General features: G+C 36.3%; 1 protein-coding gene across 16 annotated transcripts in view; it reads left to right on the top strand.

The window, feature by feature from the left end:
- The window catches only part of BIRC6 (baculoviral IAP repeat containing 6), a 268324-nt gene that overhangs the window by 4475 nt on the left and 245214 nt on the right, over window positions 1–18635 (top strand). For all 16 annotated transcript variants that reach the window (XR_012121905.1, XR_012121902.1, XR_012121903.1 and 13 more), the window contains exons 2-3: window positions 14764–14945; window positions 17154–17291. Coding sequence is in view for 13 of the 16 variants with exons in the window: in XM_073214568.1 (XP_073070669.1) it covers window positions 14764–14945; window positions 17154–17291 (320 nt within the window). In the remaining 3 variants the exon portion in view is untranslated. The remainder of the gene's footprint in view (window positions 1–14763; window positions 14946–17153; window positions 17292–18635) is intronic.

Genomic DNA, 18635 nt, shown 5'->3' with positions numbered 1-18635 from the left:
GGGTGACTTACTGCTTATGGTTGTTTTCTGTCTTGAACTATTAAACTCCATTTTGTTTAGCTTTTTGTGAACTTATAATGTCTGTTTAACTATTTATCAAACTCTTGTCTACTTGTCCCCCTCCACCGGATGCCTAGTATAAAATATTAACAGATATTTTTGATTTGGTGTATGTATACTAATGAGTGTGTTAATAGATGCTCCCTTATGTACTAACTGCTATATAAACACCCTACTCAGATTTTATTTTTCTTAAGTAGATTTTATATTTTTTAGAGCATTTAGGTTCATGGTAAAATTGAACCAAAGGTACAGAGTTCCTTCATACAACCTGACTCCTCACCACACACACACACACACACACCCTCCCTCACTATCAACATCTAGCAGCAGAGTGGTATATTACAATTGGTGAACCTGTGTGAACACGTCAGTGTCACCCAGTCCATAGTTTATGTTAGTGTTCACTCTTGGTGTTGTACATTGTATGGTTCTGACAAATGTGTATGATGTATCATACAGAATGGTTTCACTGTCCTAAAAATTCTCTGTGTTCAGCCTGTTCACCCCTTCCTCTTACCCACTGACAACCACTGATCTTTTTACTGTCTCCGTAGTTTAGCCTTTTCTATAATGTCTTATGGTTGTAATCATACAGTATATAGCCTTTTCAGTTTGGTTTCTTTCACTTAGTAACATGCATGTAAGTTTCCTCCATGTCTTTTCATAACTCATAGATAGCTCGTTTCTTTCTATCATTGAATAATATTCCATTTTCCGAGTGTACCACAGTTTATTTACCCATTCACTTACTGAAGGACATCTTGTTTGCTTCCAGATTGTGATAGTTATGAAAAAAACTTCTGTAAATATCTGCCGGTTTTTGTGTTGATATAACTTTTTAGTTCATTTGGGTAAATACCAAGGAGCATGACTTCTGGATTGTATCGCAGAAGTATGTTTAGTTTTGTAAGAAACTTCCACTGTTTTCCAAGTGTACTATTTGAATTCCCAGGAGCCGTAAATGAGAGTTCCTGTTGCTCCACATCCTCCTTGGAATTTGGTATTGTCATTTTTTGGTTGTGGCTGTTCTAATAGGTGTGTGGTGGTATCTTGTTTTAATTTGCAGCTCCCTAATGACATATGATGTTGAACATCTTTTGATATTCTTATTTATGGAGTTTGGGCTTTAAAGTCAAATAGCTCTGTGTATACCACTTGACCATATTGCTTATATTACTAGATATGTCCCTCTCTTTAACTGTTGTTTGTTTATGCAATTTAACATAACAGGAAGGAGCCTGGTTGTGGGCACAGATGGTTTAGGGGTTAAAATCATTTTTTTTTTCTTCCCCAATTTAACTCTGTTAGCTTGACAAAATTACTTAACATTTCTGTTCCACTTTCTCTATTTGCAAAATTGGGATGATAAGTGTACTAATTGTGAAGATTAAGTGTTAATACGTGTAAAGTGCATAGAACAGTGTTTACTGTTTGAATAGTGTGTTTACTGTTAAAAAAAAACAGTTCCTGTTGTAAATCTTGGCAAATATCCTTCTTTTCTTTCTTATTACTTGATTAAGCCTTTTTGATATTCTCTGTTAAATCTTTTGAACTTAATCCCATATTTGATCTTCTTAGGACTTTCTCTGATTTTACCACCTTTTATCCTACAGAATTCATCTAGTTTTGTTGTTAATTTGTTTATAATTTTCTAATTTATTTAATTATTGGTGGTGGTTTCTTTTGCTTTCTGAAATAGTGCCCCTTTTCCCCTCCCTACATGTGTATGTTTTATATTGTTTGGGTTTTTTAATATGCCTTTTTTGAGGGCATGTAGAGGGAGCACAGGCTTTATGTTTTAGGTGGTCCTAAATTTTTAGTTCACTTGCTAACTCACTACTACCTAAACTTTCTGAACTTCAGCTTCCTTGTTTGTAAGTTAAAATTAATATTTAATAGCATAGTTGCAAAGATGGGGCAGGCAAACATATTTAAAGTGCCTAACACTGCTTGGCATGTGTATAGTGGGTCACATTTAATTCTGATTCTCTTAAGCCTCATGGGTGCTTAGTGTTGTCATACTCCTCACTGTTACTCTAAAAAATGTTCATTGACTTAGTGTTTATTTACAGAGGATAGGTATCACTCAGATGTAGATGGAAATATAAATGATGTTAAGTTAACAAATACTGTCCATGTTTGGATAAACAGCTTTCAGTGTATTGGTGTGAGTAATGTCAGAAGTTAAAACTGTTGTATTACTAGTTCTGTGTATATATGTATTGTTCATGTAGTGTATGTATATAAGTAAATGAAGATATATGTGTATACGTATTAATCAACAGATATTCTAGTATATATGTAAGAGGAATTCATGTCTCTTCACTTTCTAAAGTGGGTTCCAGATTTCTGTCACAGTGAAAAAGTGGAAACTCCAGAGCTGCTCTGCTTTTAAACAAACACTCCAGTTTCACATTTCTTTATGAATATCTCCCTTTTTCTTTTTCTTATGTAGACATTGACTTTGATTTGACTTGAGAAGTTTGTACATGGTCACAATGAGAAAAAGATAGTTGTACTCCAGTTGCAGTGAAGTTCAGGTTGGATAAATAATGATTAATTGATTGATTACTAATTGTCTGAAAAGACAGTTTCTTGTTCAGACTTAAAGCCCAGAGCTGCCTGCTTGGAATATAGTTTTGGAATATAGAAAACTACTTAGGTTAGCATGCTTAGTCCTCCAGAAATAAATTTTATGGATAAAACTCATACTTACCATTTTATTAGAGTTGGAAAATATTTTCTTATTACATCTGAAATAGGCATGCATTAATTTGGATAAAATGCAAAATCTTCTGTAGGTCCCAGTTTTTGAACCTGTAAGTGATTCAAATCACTTCCTATTTCCTCTTCCTGGTCTCAACTATTGTTCTGTGAAATATAATAAACATGGTATAGAGTTGAGATTTCAGTAACCCTGAAAGATAGTTTTCTTCTCCTGATATATCTGAGTTGTTTGTAAAAACTCAATTTAGCAAATCTCTTGTGGACTATGAGTATGTACTTTGGTTGTGTTGCAGTTGACTGAGTTTAGTAGTGCCACATGATGACTATGTCGAAGATTTGCTGTTTTATGAACAGAACGTTTTAATGTAATTATTTGAGTGAATTTATATTAAGATTAAAAAAAAAATTCTTGTCCTGGTTTTAAGATCCTTTATATTTATTCAGATTCTACATATACCTCCCAGGTTTTCCAGACTGTTGTAGGGTCAAAGATGGTTCTGTGTAGTAGATAATTTATTCTAGTCTTTATTTTAGTAGTTTTAGACATTAATGAGAAGCAGTATAAGAGATCAGACTCTGGGGCCAGTTTGGGCTAAAGTCTTGATTCTATTTGATCTTGAAGTTCATCGATAAAATGAGGATAATAAGAGTGTCAATCTCATAAGGTGGTTGTGAGAATTAAAATGAATTAATGTATGTCAGGCATGTAGAATAGTGCTGGTACATAATGTGTGCTTTATACATGTTTATCTTTTATTATTTTTTATTCTTCTGGTAGCAATGGCTATTTGAAAAGTTGCTGAGTGTAGTAGATGTTTTTGCAAGAGATGTTCTATTAAACTTGCAGCATTTTCTTCCAGTTTTCTATGCATGTGGAAATGTGGGTGAAATTTAATAGACATAATTATAAGAACTGTAATTTTTGTATTATAGGAGAGATATAAACTATGTACAGTGATTGATTTTAGATTTGAAATCGTTAAAAGAGCAAGGTGATGTAAAGGGCTGGTTGATTGGTATTCATTCATTCAACATTTACTGATCATATGCTTTGCATGGGGGCACAAAATAATTAAGCCAACATTTTGGCCATTGCATGCTTGATAATGTTTTTGGGTAAACCATTTAAGCATATGTTATACATAAGTACTGTAATAGGAAGGCAGAACGCTGTGTATACAAAGAAGGTTTCTTAAGAAGGTTCTCAAAGGAGGTTGCTTGTATGATCAATTTTGAAAGATGAGATAGTAAGAGGCAGTGTTACAGGGATCATCATCTTATGCCAAGCCACTGGCTTGTGCAGGTCTTTAAAAATGGAGATAAGTTTTTTAGGGGAGAGGGGTTGGGGTTTAGGGTGTGTATGGGGATGGTTCGAGTTGAAGCTGAGAGCTATGCAAAGATAGTATGTTTTGCTAAGAAGTTTGACTTGATGTAAATGGTAGAGAGCCAGTGTAGTTTGTGACATGCAAATGTGTTTTTAGAAAAGGTTCTAAGCTAATGTCTAGATACGAGAAATGATAAACCCCTCATGTAAATTAGAGATTCACCCCTCCTCCCAAATTTGGAAAACCTTCTAAAAGCAGTGACATAATTTAAATGTGGGGATGAGAGAGATTGAGGTGGAAAATTACTCATGGCTTGGGTTCCTACTTTGGGCAACTGGGTGAATGGTGTTTATTAATTATAATAAGCAATATAAAAAGTAATGTTTGTTGGAGAAGGCTGGGGAACAAGAAGGAGATAGTGATTTCACTTCTATTAATTTTGAGATTCTTGAAGGACATCTAAGTAGAAATGTCGAGAAGACATTTGAAAATTCAGGGTTGAAGCTTGAAGATTTGGGAAAATAGATTTTAGAGGCATTGGCATTTATAGAAAGAGCTGAATTTGGTGGTTTTGCATATTGGCTATGGAGTTAAGGTCTGTGATTCACTACTTAGTAGCTGTGCCCCTAGGCATGATACTTAAAACTCTCTGTGCACTTCTTGAATACCTAACTCACTGAGTTATTGGAAGGATTAAGTAAACTGATAAATGTAGATACTGCCTGACCTATCATAAACACTCAGTAAATGTTACTCTTTGCTTTGGTGTTTTAAATTATATAGTTAGTTATTAAGTGTTTGTCTGCTATTTGGGGATAATAAGGTGAGTTTGAAATCCACCCCTCCTCCCAAATTTGGAAAACTTTCTAGAAGCAGTGACATCTCAGCTTTTGAAAGAAAAGGAGTTAGCCCGGAAGAGGGAACAGTATGAGCCAGAGTAGAGGCCTAAAGCAGGTAATATTTGTTGCAAGCAATTTGGTGTTAAGAGTACAAAGCAGGAGGAAGGGAGTGAATGGTAAGGTGGCCTGAAGATCTTGGGCTTGGTCCTCCTGGGCTGTGTCTCCCATATTTTTAAATATGAGAACTCCCAGTTTAAGGTAAAAAAATTTAGGGCCCTGTTGAAGGAGCTATCAGTTAATTGAGAAAATATTGCAAGACGCTACTGCTTTGAAGTAATGTCATATTAGGCCATTATCTATATAATTCGAAAAATACTACAACATACATACTTTGGGTTTTCCTCCCTCCTGGCTTAGCCTTGAGATTTTTATGAGGGAAACAAGTCAGTTAACAGTCTTCTGTCTGCCCTCTAACTTCAAAATTATGTTATCATCTCCTTACTTGTTGGTTTTGTCTTTGTGGGTTTGTTTAATGCTCTCCATATTTCTTTACTGACTTGCCCAAGTGGGAACTTGGGAGAGAGCAGAAGTAAATGTTACTATATTCTTGTTTAACTGTAACTCTGTAGTTGTAACTACTTAAGTTATTGGACATTTGGTACTCTATTGTTAGCAGTATGTGCTATAACTACAAACAGAACATAAGCAATAATATATTTCTGTAATGTAATATGTAATAACAGTGGGAAGGTGGCTGAGAGGTACCTCTCTGATAATGTGCTCATGGCCTCTCATGCAAAGGATACCTTTGGTAAGATGCTTCTTTGAGTTACCATCTTTCAGTTAGGCTAGTGTTCTGGCTCAGACTACTTCATTACCTGGTAAGATAATGAATGTAGAAATTCTTTATAAACTGTAGCACTTGAAATGTGACAGATACAAAAAAGTTAAGATAAACTCCTTGGGTGTAGAAGAGGAGATAATAGAGGTACAAATAACAAAAGCAATAAAGTAACTGCTATATAAAAGAGTTTGTATCAAGGACAGTGCTCCTACTAGGAAGTAATTGTAGTTTAGTTTATGTTAAACCAGGAATGTATTTTAGAGGAAGTAGATATAATGCTTTTTAGAGAAAATGATAGAAATGTTAGAGTGGGCAGATAGGAATGTCTTCTTTGAGATTTATTGTGAGCACCAGGATCTTAAATCTTCATAATTTGTTTCTGTACTTTTACTTTGATTTGTGAAGTAGGAGAGAGAGAGATGTAGGACTGGGGAGATGGCACAGGGCAGTAGTTCTCAGCCTTGGTTGCTCAGTAGAATCATCAGGGGAGCTTTTAAAAATATTCTCTGGTTGGGTCCCATTATTCTGATTTAATGGTCTGGAGTGGAGCCCAGGCATACTTAATTTTTTTTATTTTTAAATTATGTTGGTATCATTAATCTACAATTACATGAGGAACATTATGCTTACTAGACTCCCCCATCACCAAGTCCCCCCCACATACCCCATTACAGTCACTATCATACTTAATTTTTTAAAGCATGCCAGGTGATTATAATGTACAGCTAGGTTTAGAGGTTCAGACTTCACCTTGGACCTTCCATGAGTAAGTTTATTTGATATGCCTAAGTTAAATGAGAGACAACTTTCGTTGAATTGAATAGCATTCTATTTAGCTTTAAAAAATGCTTTCTTTGGTAACCTCCCAAGTTAGTCCGTCTGCTAATAAAACCTACCCCATCATATTTTAAATTGTATTTAGTGAATGTATAAGGAGATATGCTTGTAAGCAGCAAGGATGTATCAAGGGCCAAATTTCTGTTACTTTCTATTTTGTCCTTCTGTAATTCAGTTTTGATTGATTTTTTTGAACTAAGTGATCTGATACTTTTTCAGCAAAATGCTGTGATAGCCAAGGACAGTGACCTTATACTAGGGGCAGGAAAAGAAAAGAAAAAGGAGCTATGGAAGGCAGAGATGCATAGACCTATCTGTACCAGATCTACTAGTTTCCAAACTAAAATGTCTTTGTTTCATGTCGTAGTGAAAAAAAAAAAAAACTCACTGAGAATATTGTATTTTACCATATTAGCTTACTTTCTTTTTTTTTAGCTTACTTTCAGTATATTAGAAAGTTCTTCAAAGTGATAGAAAATAATTCATTAATTCAAAAATTATTATTGTGTGTCAAGCCTTGGTGATATAGCAGTTAGTGGTCTTGCTTTCCTAGAGCTCATGGCTTAGTGGGGAGAGATGTCACACACACACACACACACACACACACACACACACACACACACACACACACACTCCTCTCTCTCTCTCTCTCTCTCTCTCTCCTCTCTCTCTAGTAGTAATGAATGCCATGAGAGATTGTAGCTGGTGTGAGATGGTGGTGGGTCAGTTTGCGCTTGTAAGGTGGTATGGAGGGTATTTCTGAGGTGGCAGTTGAGCAAAGATTCCATTTATATGAGACAGCAGCAGGGCAGATACCCAGAGGAAATTTCTGTCAGCCTTTCTGTCACTGTACTGTGTAGAAACAAGTAGATGGATTTCCATCATATTTGGATGTAATTTATCTTGGACTTAAAATACTGGTTGTGTGAGGAATGATTAGAGGTCTGTGTGACTACCAGTCTGAAGGTAAGTGCCATGTATCTATCTGTCTATTTTTTTCATTTAATCATTGTTCTTGTTTTTTTATTAAGGTATCATTGATATACACTCTTATGAAGGTTCACAAGAAAAACAATGTGGTTATTACATTCACCCTTATTATCGAGTCCCCTGCCCATACCCCATTGCAGTCACTGTCCATCAGTGTAGTAAGATGCCACAGAGTCCGTATTTGTCTTCTCTGAGCTACACTGTCTTACCCATGACCCCCCTACACTATCATGATACCCCACAATCCCCCTCTCCCTCCCTCCCTACCTGTCCTCCACCACCCCTCCCCTTTGGTAACCACTAGTCCCTTTTTGGAGTCTGAGAGTCTGCTGCTACTTTGTTCCTTCAGTTTTCTTCGTTGTTATACTCCACAAATGGGGGAAATCATTTGGCATTTGTCTTTCACTGCGTGACTTATTTCACTGAGCATAATGCCCTCTAGCTTCATCCATGTTGTGAATGGTAGGATTTGTTTCTTTTTTATGGCTGAATAGTATTCCACTGTGTATATGTACAACATCTTCTTTATCCATTCATCTACTGGTGGATACTTAGGTTGCTTCCGTATCTTGGCTATTATAAATATTTCTGTGGTAAAGATAGGTTTGCCAACACTAATTGTTAAAGAGGCTGTGCATATGTCTTTTTGAATCTGAGAAGTTGTTTTCTTTGGGTAAATTCCTAGGAGTGGAATTCTTGGGTCAAATGGTATTTCTATTTTTAGTTTTTTGAGGAACTTCCATACTGCTTTCCACAATGGTTGAACTAGCTTACATTCCCACCAGCAGTGTAGGAGAGTTCCCCTTTCTCTGCATCCTCGCCAGCATTTGTTGTTCTCAGTCTTTTTGATGCTGGTCATCTAACTGATGTGAGGTGGTATCTCATTGTGGTTTTTATTTGCATTTCCCTGATAATTAGCAATGTGGAGCATATTTCCATGTGCCTGTCGGCCATCTGAATTTCTATTTTGGAGAAATATCTCTTCATATCCTCCACCCATTTTTTAAATCAGGTTATTTGCTTTTTGGGTGTTGAGACATGTGAGTTCTTTATATATTTTGGATGTTAACCCCTTGTTGGATATGTCATTTACAAATATATTCTCCCATACTGTAGGATGCCTTTTTGTTCTGTTGATGGTGTCCTTTGCTGTACAGAAGTTTTTTAGTTTGATGTAGTCCCATTTGTTCATTTTTGCTTTTGTTTACCTTGCTCGAGGAGATGTGTTCAGGAAGAAATTGCTCATGTTTATATTCATGAGATTTTTGCCTATGTTGTCTTCTAAGAGTTTTATGGTTTCATGACTTACATTCAGGTCTTAGATCCATTTTGAGTTTACCTTTGTGTATGAGGTTAGAGAATAATCCGGTTTAATTCTCTTGCATGTAGCTGTCCAGTTTTGCCAACACTAGTTGTTGAAGAGGCTGTCATTTCCCCATTGTATATCCATGGCTTCTTTATTGTATATTAATTGACCATATATGCTTGGGTTAATATCTGGGCTATCTAGTCTGTTCCATTGGTCTATGGGTCTGTTGCTCTGCCAGTACCATATTGTCTTGATTACTATGGCTTTGTAGTAGAGCTTGAAGTTGGGAAGCGAGATCCCCCCTGCTTTATTCTTCCTTCTCAGGATTGCTTTGGGTATTCAGGGTCTTTTATGGTTCCATATGAATTTTAGAACTATTTGCTCTAGTTTGTTGAAGAATGCTGCTGGTATTTTGATAGGAATTGCATTGAATCTATAGATTGCATTTGACAGGATGGCCATTTTGACAATATTAATTCTTCCTACCCAAGAGCATGGGATGAATTTCCATTTATTAGTGTCTTCTTTAATTTCTCTCAAGGGTGTCTTGTAGTTTTCAGGGTATAGGTCTTTCACTTCCTTGGTTAGGTTTATTCCTAGGTATTTTATTTTTTTTGATGCAATTGTGAATGGAATTGTTTTCCTGATGTTTCTGCCAGTTCATCATTAGTGTATGGGAATGCAACAGATTTCTGTGTATTAATTTTGTATCCTGCAACTTTGCTGAATTCAGATATTAGTTCTAGTACTGGTAGGGTGGATTCTTTAGGTTTTTTATGTACAATATCATGTCATCTGCAAACAGTGACAGTTTACCTTCATCTTTACCAATCTGGATGCCTTTTATTTCTTTGTGTTTTCTTATTGCCGTGCCAAGGACCTCCAGAACTATGTTGAATAAAACTGGAGAGAGTGGGCATCCTTGTCTTGTTCCTGATCTTAAAGGAAAGGCTTTCTGGTTTTCGCTGTTAAGTATGATGTTGCCTGTGGGTTTGTCATATATGGCCTTTATTATGTTGAGGTACTTGCCCTCTACACCCATTTTGTTGAGAGTTTTTATCAAGAATGGATGTTGAATTTTGTCGAGTCCTTTTTTGGCATGTATGGAGATTATCATGTGGTTTTTGTTCTTCTTTTTGTTGATGTGATGGATGATGTTGATTGATTTTCTAATATTGTACCATCCTTGCATCCCTGGAATAAATCCTACTTGATCATGATGCAAGATCTTTTTGATGTATTTTTGAATTCGGTTTGCTAATATTTAGTTGAGTATTTTTGCATCTGTGTTCATCATGTATGTTGGTCTATAATTTTCTTTTTTTGTAGTGCCTTTGCCTGGTTTTGGTATTAGAGTGATGCTGGCTTCATAGAAAGAGTTTGGAAGTATTCCCTCCTCTTCTATTTTTTGGAAAACTGTAAGGAGAATGGGTATTATGTCTTCTCTAAATATCTGATAAAATTCAGTGGTGAAGCCATCTGATCCAGAGGTTTTGTTCTTGGGTAGTTTTTAAATTACTGATTCAGTTTCATTGCTGGTAACTGGTCTGTTAAGATTTTCTGTTTCTTCCTTGGTCAGTCTTTGAAGGTTGTATTTTTCTAGAAAGTTGTCCATTTCTTCTAGGTTGTCTAGTTTGTTAGCATATAATTTTTCATAGTATACTCTAATAATGCTTTGTATTTCTGTGGGGTTTGTCATGATTTTTCCTTTCTCATTTCTGATTCTGTTTATATGTATAGATTCTCTTTTTTTCTTAATAAGTTTAGCTTAGAGTTTACCTTTTGTTTATTTTCTCAAAGAACTTGGTTTCATTAATTCTCTCTAATGTTTTATTCTTCTCAATTTTATTAATTTCTCTTCTGATCTTTATTATGTCCCTCCTTCAGCTGACTTTGTGCCTCATTTTTTTCTTCTTTTTTCTGTTTCAATAATGTGATTTTAGACTGTTCATTTGGGATTATTCTTTTTTTTTGAGAAAAGTCTGAATTGCTATATACTTCCCTCTTAGTACTGTCTTCACAGTGTCCCACAGAAGTTGGGGCATTGAAATGTTGTTTTCATTTGTCTCCATATATTGCTTGATCTCTGTTTTAATTTGGTTATTGATCCATTGATTATTTAGGAGCATATTGTTAAGCCTCCATGTGTTTGTGGACCTTTTTGTTTTCTTTACACATTTATTTCTGATTTCATACCTTATCTGAGAAGTTGATTGGTGCAATTTTAATATATGTATTTAAGTAAATATATACATATTTTAAATTTTGGTATCATTTATAAACTGTTATATGAACAACATTGTGGTTACTAGATTCCCCGCATTATCAGGTCCCCACCATATACCCCATTACAGTCACCATCCATCAGTGTAGTAAGATGCTATAGAGTCAGTACTTGTCTTCTCTGTGCTATACTGCCTTCCCTGTGCATGCCCACTACATTACAATTTCAATCTTCTTGGATTCACTGAGATTCCTTTTTGTGGCCTAGTATGTGATCTATTCTGGAAAATGTTCCATGTGCACTTGAATGTGTGTATCTTGTTGCTTTTGGGTGGAGTCCTCTGTAGATGTCTCTTAGGACCATCTGTTCTAATGTGTTGTTCAGCGCCTGTGTCTCCTTACTTATTTTCTGTCTGGTTGATCTATCCTTTGGAGCAAGTGGTGTGTTGAAGTCTCCTAAAATGAGTGCATTAGTTTTGGTTTCTGTTTCCATCTTTAATTCTGTTAGTATTTTTTGTACATATTTGGGTGCTCCTCTGTTGAGTGCATAGATATTTATAATGGTTATATCATCTTATTGGATTGACCACTTTATCAATATGTAATGTCCTTTTTTGTCTCTTGTTACTTTCCTTGTTTTGAAGTCTATTTTGTCTGGTAAGAGTACTGCAACTCCTACTTTTTCCTCCCTGTTTTTTGCATGAAGTATCTTTCCATCCCTTCACTTTTAGTCTGTATATGTTTTTGGGTTTGAAGTGAGTCTCTTTTAGGCAGCATATAGATGGGTCTTGCTTTTTATCCATTCTGTAACTCTGTGTCTTTTGACTGGTACATTTAGACCATTTACATTTAGTGTGATTTCAATTGGAATGTTCTTATTGCCATTGCAGGCTTTGGATTCGTGATTACCAAAGGTTCAAGGGCAAATTCTTTACTGTCTAGCAGTCTACCTTAACTCACTTATTGTGCTATTATTAACACAGTCTGAAGATTCTCCCCACCCTTCTTTTTCTTCCTCCTCCTCTCTTTATATGTTAGGGATCGTATTCTGTACTCTTTGTGTATGCCTTGACTGACTTTGTGGGTGGCTGATTTAATTTTGCATTTGATTAGTATTTAATTGGTCTACTTCCTTTCCTGTGTTTTTGTTTTCTCTGGTGACAGCTATTTAGCCTTATGGGCACTTCCATCTAGAGCAGTCCCTTTAAAATACACTGTAGAGATGGTTTGTGGGAGGTAAATTCCCTCAACTTTTGCTTATCTGGGAATTGTTTAATCCCTCATTCAAATTTAAATGATAATATTGCTGGGTAGAGTATTCTTGGTTTGAGGCTCTTCTGTGTTGTTGCACTGAATATGTCATGCCACTCCCTTCTGGCCTGTAAGGTTTCTGCTGAGAAGAATGTGATGGTAGCCTGATGGGTTTTCCTTTGTAGGTTATATATTTTTGCTCTCTGGATGCTTTTAATACTCTGTCCTTGTCCTTGATCTTTGCCATTTTAATTATTGTCTTGGTGTATGTCTTGATATAGTCTTCCTTGTGTCCCTCTGTTGGAGTTGTGGACTTTTGTAGGCTGAGAGAATGTTTCCTTCCCCAAACTGGGCAAGTTTTCAGCAGTTATTTCTTCAAAGACACTTTCTTTCACTTTTTCTCTCTCCTCTTCTTCTGGTTCCCCTATGTTATAAATATTGTTCCTTTTTGATTGATCACAGAGTTCTCTTAATATTCTTTCATTCCTAGAGATCCTTTGTTTTCTCTCTGTCTCAGCTTCTTTGTATTCCTGTTCTCTAATTTCTGTTCCATTTACCATCTCCTTTACCTCATCTAACCTGCTTTTAAGTCCCCCCATTGTTTCTTTCATTTCAGTTACTCTGTTTTGTAAGGTGTGTGTCTCCTGAATTCGTCCCTTAGCTCCCAAATATTTTCCTCTAGCTCCATTAGCATGCTTATGACTTTTATTTTGTATTCTTTTTCAGGAAGATTGGTGATTTCGGTTTCACTGAGTCCTCTTTCTGGTGCTTGAGGGACTTTGGATTGAACAAGGTTCTTCTGCCTTTTCATAGTCCTAGAGTGATGGGACTGGTCACAAGCAAGTGGCTGGGTGGACAAAGCCCCTTCCTGCTTCATGGTCACAGTACCTATCTCTGCTGTCTGTGCTGGTTAACTGCACACAGGGACCAGCCTCTGTGTTAATCCCCTAAGCTGCTGTGGGATGGCCTGGGTGATGGTGGTGGTCGCAGGTGCGCGGTGCAGGTTTTTGCAGGGAGAACAAAGCCCTTTTGAGCTTCCTGGTTGCCGTGCTTGTCTCCACTGCCTGTGCTGGTTAACTGTGTACTGGGATCAGCCTCTGGGTTAATCCCCTAAACTGTCATGGCGGAGTGGCCATCGGGGTTGCCTAAGGTGAGAGTGGGGGTCGCAGGCAAGTGGTGCTGGTGTTTGCAGGGAGGGCAAAAACTTTCATGCTTCTTGGTTGCCGTGCCTGTCTCTACTGTCTGGGCTGGTTAGCTGTGCCCAAGGAGAGGACTCTGCGTTAAGTTGTGTAGTTGCTGTAGGTGGGGCTGCCCTCCGGCTGGTCTGCAGCCATGGCTGGGACAGCGGTTTGCGCTCAGGTCCTGGCAGAGAGGAAGGAGCGGCAGGCTGCTTATTGTGAGGGACCTTGGGGCTGTATTGCTAACCAGAGGGATGGAGCGCCTGAAGCTTCTGAAAGTTCCCAACCACCTGGGCTGAGTGTGCTAGGATGATTTTGTCCACCTGTTTCTTCTCCCAAATCCTTGTCCCTTTAGCAGGGTTCTGACTGTTGAGAAATCTTTCAAAGCACCTGTTTTTCTTTTGTCCCAGGGCAGCCGGTTTTGGGTACCTGTTTGCAGTCTTAATCTCCTACTTTAGTTTTCAGCCTCTCTAATCTCCAGAGCACTAGGCAATGTGGGTCTGTGCTCCCAAGTTAGATTTCTAGGGCTGGGCATTTAGCAGAACTGTGCTTCCACTCCTTCCCAGCTATGATTCTCTTTCTTACACCGGTGGGCTGGAGTTGAGGGGAATGCTCAGTCCTGCCAGGTTGCAACTTTTTTCTTTACCCGTTTCCATGAGATGTTCACTTCTCCCAGATGTAGACTGGCTGGTGTACTCTTACTTCAGGTCAATCTTTTAGGAATAGTCATATTTGCTGTATTTTCAAGATATATGTGATTTTGGGAGATTTCCGCCGCACTTCTCATACCACTATCTTTTTTCCTCGTATTTTAATTTTGAATAGCACATTTGCTCATCATTCCCCTACATATACTTACATTTTACTTTTGCTCTATTGAGAATTGGTTGTGTACATCATGACCCTTTACCCTTACTATTTCTGTTTGTTTATAAGAACAATTACATTTTCTTTTATAATAGCAATATAGTTGTCAAGTTTTGAAAATTGCACATTGATACTTTAATCAAATCTACAGAATATATTGCAGTTTTATCAGTTGTTCCAGTATTGTCCTTTAGAGCAATTTTTTTCCAGTCCAGGATTGTATATTATGTTTAGCTGTCATGTAAACATTTATTTTTAATGGACTATTGGTCTTAAAATCTTAAGTGCTGAATTTCTGTTCTTTTAACAGCTAAACCAGGTGGACAGGTGAAATGTCAGTATATTTCTGCCGTGGATAAAGTTATATTTGTGGATGATTATGCAGTAGGGTGTAGGAAGGACCTTAATGGAATCTTGTTGTTAGACACTGCTCTGCAAACTCCAGTTTCAAAGCAGGATGATGTGGTTCAGCTTGAATTACCTGTTACAGAGGTAAGTTTAAATACATAGCAATATGCATTTCTACTTAATGTAATCTCAGATTTATTAAGTGTTAAATTAAGTTGTCCATTAAGGACATTATATATGTATCCCTGTTAAAAACAGTTTAGTTATTGATCACAGCTTTGTTTAAAACTTGTCTTTCCTCTGAATAATTGACTCTTGTTGAAGTGGTATTTAAGTGTGGACTGTACAGGTTAAATTACTGTAACAGAGACCCCAAAATACAATGTCTTAAACAAGATAGTTTTTCCAGTAACAGTGTAGGGCTAGGTGTAAGGGCAACTTTGCTTAGCTCAATACTTAAATTCCAAGACAGTTATTCCAAGTCTCATATTTTCCAGAGAAAAGGTGGGCAAAAGTTCAGGGGAGCTCACAGGCATGGTATCTCTCACCCCTTTTCTCCCTCTCTCCTTACTTTGTTTCTCTCTCTTCTTCCCTCCCCCTGCTTCCTTCACTTCCCCTTATTCTGTCTTCCTGTGCTTCATTCCTTCTTTTCCTCTTTTACAAACTCGCTCTCATATACCCTTTTTATATTCATCCCATTGGCCAAAATTTAGTCACATGGCCACAGCAAGCTGAGAAGGCTGGGAAAGAGGTGATTCTTTTCTTTTTTAAAAAAAATTAAAAAAAGAGGAGTTAATATTAGTGGATGATCACTAATCTTTGCTGTTATGTATCATGTCTCTTAACAGTCCCAGTTTAAAATTTCAGCCATATGTATTTTTCTGTAGTGTTACAGATTTGGTTACTTAATATATAAAGTCTATCCTAACTCAGATTCTTTTGTGTGTTGTTGATCATGTAATGTAATTTCATAGTACTTCTTTCAGAGTTCCTGAATTTTAAATAATCTTAAATAGAATATAAAATATTATAATGCTATGTTCCCTAATAGAGTGAGATATTATTTCTGCCTTCATACCAAGTTTTTTATTATTAATTATTTTCCATTTGATGGATTGGTATGATTAATTGATAAAACCAATATATTTCCCATTTTTAGGACATGAAAGGTGTCAATGTATAAATTTTAAGTATGGTGTAAATGTTATCTCTTTAGAAAGCTTTTTTTTTTTTAAAGATACTGCCATATATACACCTAGATTTTACATTTAGTATCATATCACAGTTTTATATATTATATATTAATGTTGAAAGCCTGTTACTGGAAGTTTTGAGTCTGAAAATAGCCATTTTTTTGTCATCAGAATATCTGCATCTGCAGGCATGTCTAAAATCTTTAGATAGAATTAATTCTATTTGTACTGAACATTTTTTCTCTCCTAATTTGAGGAATTTAGAACAGGTGATATCTTAATAAAGTTGATATCTTTATATAGAATATGTATTATATTCTACAATGAAAGAGAGTATTAAACTGTTCAGGTTTTGAAAAGAACTACAGAATTAAAATAAAGTAATTTGAACATTTACATGAAATAGACCTTCATGTCAGTATTTTTCTGACCACACTGACTGAAGTAGTAGGTGTTTAGCTGGCTTCTACCACCTCCTCAACCTTGCTTGGTGGCCTAAACATCTCTTGATGGTTTTCTCTCTTTTTACCTAAATAATTACAGGTCTGTTGTTCACATAATATTTGTAGACCATCCACCATCCCAGGTATCCTTTATTGCACCACATACATTTGTCACTGTCTTGGCTAAAGTAAGGGGTCCCAGGTTTGGTTGAATCTGTGTGGAAATATTCTTTTCCATATGTTCACCATGTATTTCTAATTAAGATAGTTCATATTGAATATGGGGGTAGCAATGCAAAGGTCTTTTTTATATTACCTGCTGACTTGGTGAATTTCCCCCTATTATAGTTTTGCATAGTGTGCATTGAAAGCTCATTGAAGGACTTTACATAATTGTCTTTAAAATTTTACCTCTTTCATTTTTGTTCATGGTTTCAGCTTGTCCAATTTTTTCAATTTTGTTTTGCTTTATAATAGCTTCAATGTATTGAAACTTACTCTGTGGTACTGTACTGAATGTATTGCTTTATCTCATTTAATTTTGAAACAGTCCTTCAAATAGTTAGTATTTGATTAAGTGTTAAAAAAAAAGTAAGAGTAGGTAAGCTTCAGTATAGTAACTGTCAGAATAATTACAAATGAAAATATTTGAATAAGGATCTGAATTTAACATTTTTTGTTGTGTTTAATTTTCTGTGCTCATCTTTTTTACTTAGGCACAACAACTTTTATCAGCTTGTTTAGAAAAGGTAGATATTTCTAGTATGGAGGGTTATGATCTATTCATCACACAGCTCAAAGATGGTTTAAAAAATACATCTCACGAGACTGCAGCAAACCACAAAGTTGCTAAGGTAAGAAGTTAAAAACAATTTACCTTGCTTGGGGTTATAATAGAGCCCCTCCATACTTTCACCTTTCTCCGTCTTTCTCCCTCCCAAAACCCCTTGGAAATACTCCAGTTCTGGATTTTTCTCTCTTTTAAAAGTCAGAATATTTGCTTATAAGGCATCTCAAAGTTGGAACTATTTTTATTGAAGTTTAACTTCAGTTTGTGGGAACTATTTGCCTTATTTTCTTCCAAAGGCTTTTGTGCTTGATGGCCTTGTATTGGTCGACAGGCTGATGAAAGAGACTTTCGTGTCAGGCTATGAGCTTCGATGAGAAATGGAATATGTCTTTGGTAGTGGGGCTGTTTTGGCCTTTCTTTGAAATAATTTCTCTTTTTCTGGTATCACCAGGATGTCTGTGAGATATGAAACTTTGAATTAAATTCTTAGATATATTTCATTGATACCTTATGTGTTTTTCTTTTAAGGTCTTTTCTAAGTTATAAGTGTAGCACATATAAAATTCCATACGAAGGGTATAAGGTAGAAAGTAAAAACCATTTTCCTAAAAATAACTTCTGTATTTGTCAATATATTTTTCCTCAAATACAGTTGTAATTATACTAAAATACTGTGATATACTATCTTAGTCTGTTTGGGCTGCTATAACAATACCAATTACTGAGTACCTTACCAACAACAGGAATTTATTGCTTTCAGTTCTAGAGGCAGGGAAGTCCAAGATCAAGGTGCCAGCATGGTTGCCTTCCAGTGAAGTTGCTTTTCCTGGTTCCTAGCTGGTGTACTGTGCTGTATCCTCACATGGTGGAAAGGGAAAGGGATCTTTCTGGAGCCTCTTTTAAAAAGGACTAATCCCATTCATGAGGGCTCTGTCCTCATGATTCAAGTACCTCCCTCCTTACTAATACCATCACCTTTGGGGTTTAGGATTTCAACAGGTTAATTCTGGGGGGACTCAAACATTGAGATTATAGCATATACCTTGTTTTTTTTTTTCACTTAAGGCTGTATCTTGAGTATCTTTTATCAATCCTCATAGATCATCTGCATTCTTCCTGATACTTACATTGATTATTTTTCTGTAGATTTACTGTGATTTTATTAACCTATATTCCATTAATGGGTCATTTTATTTGGTGATACAGAACCATACTGTGCATTCCAACACACAATTTTAAGTAAGAAATTGACTTAACATGTGTTTGAGATCTGAAGAAGTGAAAAGGAAACCCTGAGGTAACAGCACAGGTGGTAACTATAGGAAGCAGCTCTCACCTAGGTCTGGAGGTACAAGAGGTTAGGATTCTCTGCACCTGCAAACTGAGAGAGGCCCTTTGGGTCTGGGAC

The sequence above is a fragment of the Manis javanica genome, chromosome 1, assembly GCF_040802235.1.
Source record: "Manis javanica isolate MJ-LG chromosome 1, MJ_LKY, whole genome shotgun sequence".
In the NCBI taxonomy this organism is placed as follows: Eukaryota; Metazoa; Chordata; class Mammalia; order Pholidota; family Manidae; genus Manis; species Manis javanica.
Note: the sequence above shows the minus strand (reverse complement) of the source record. Positions and strands in the feature narration are given on the sequence as shown.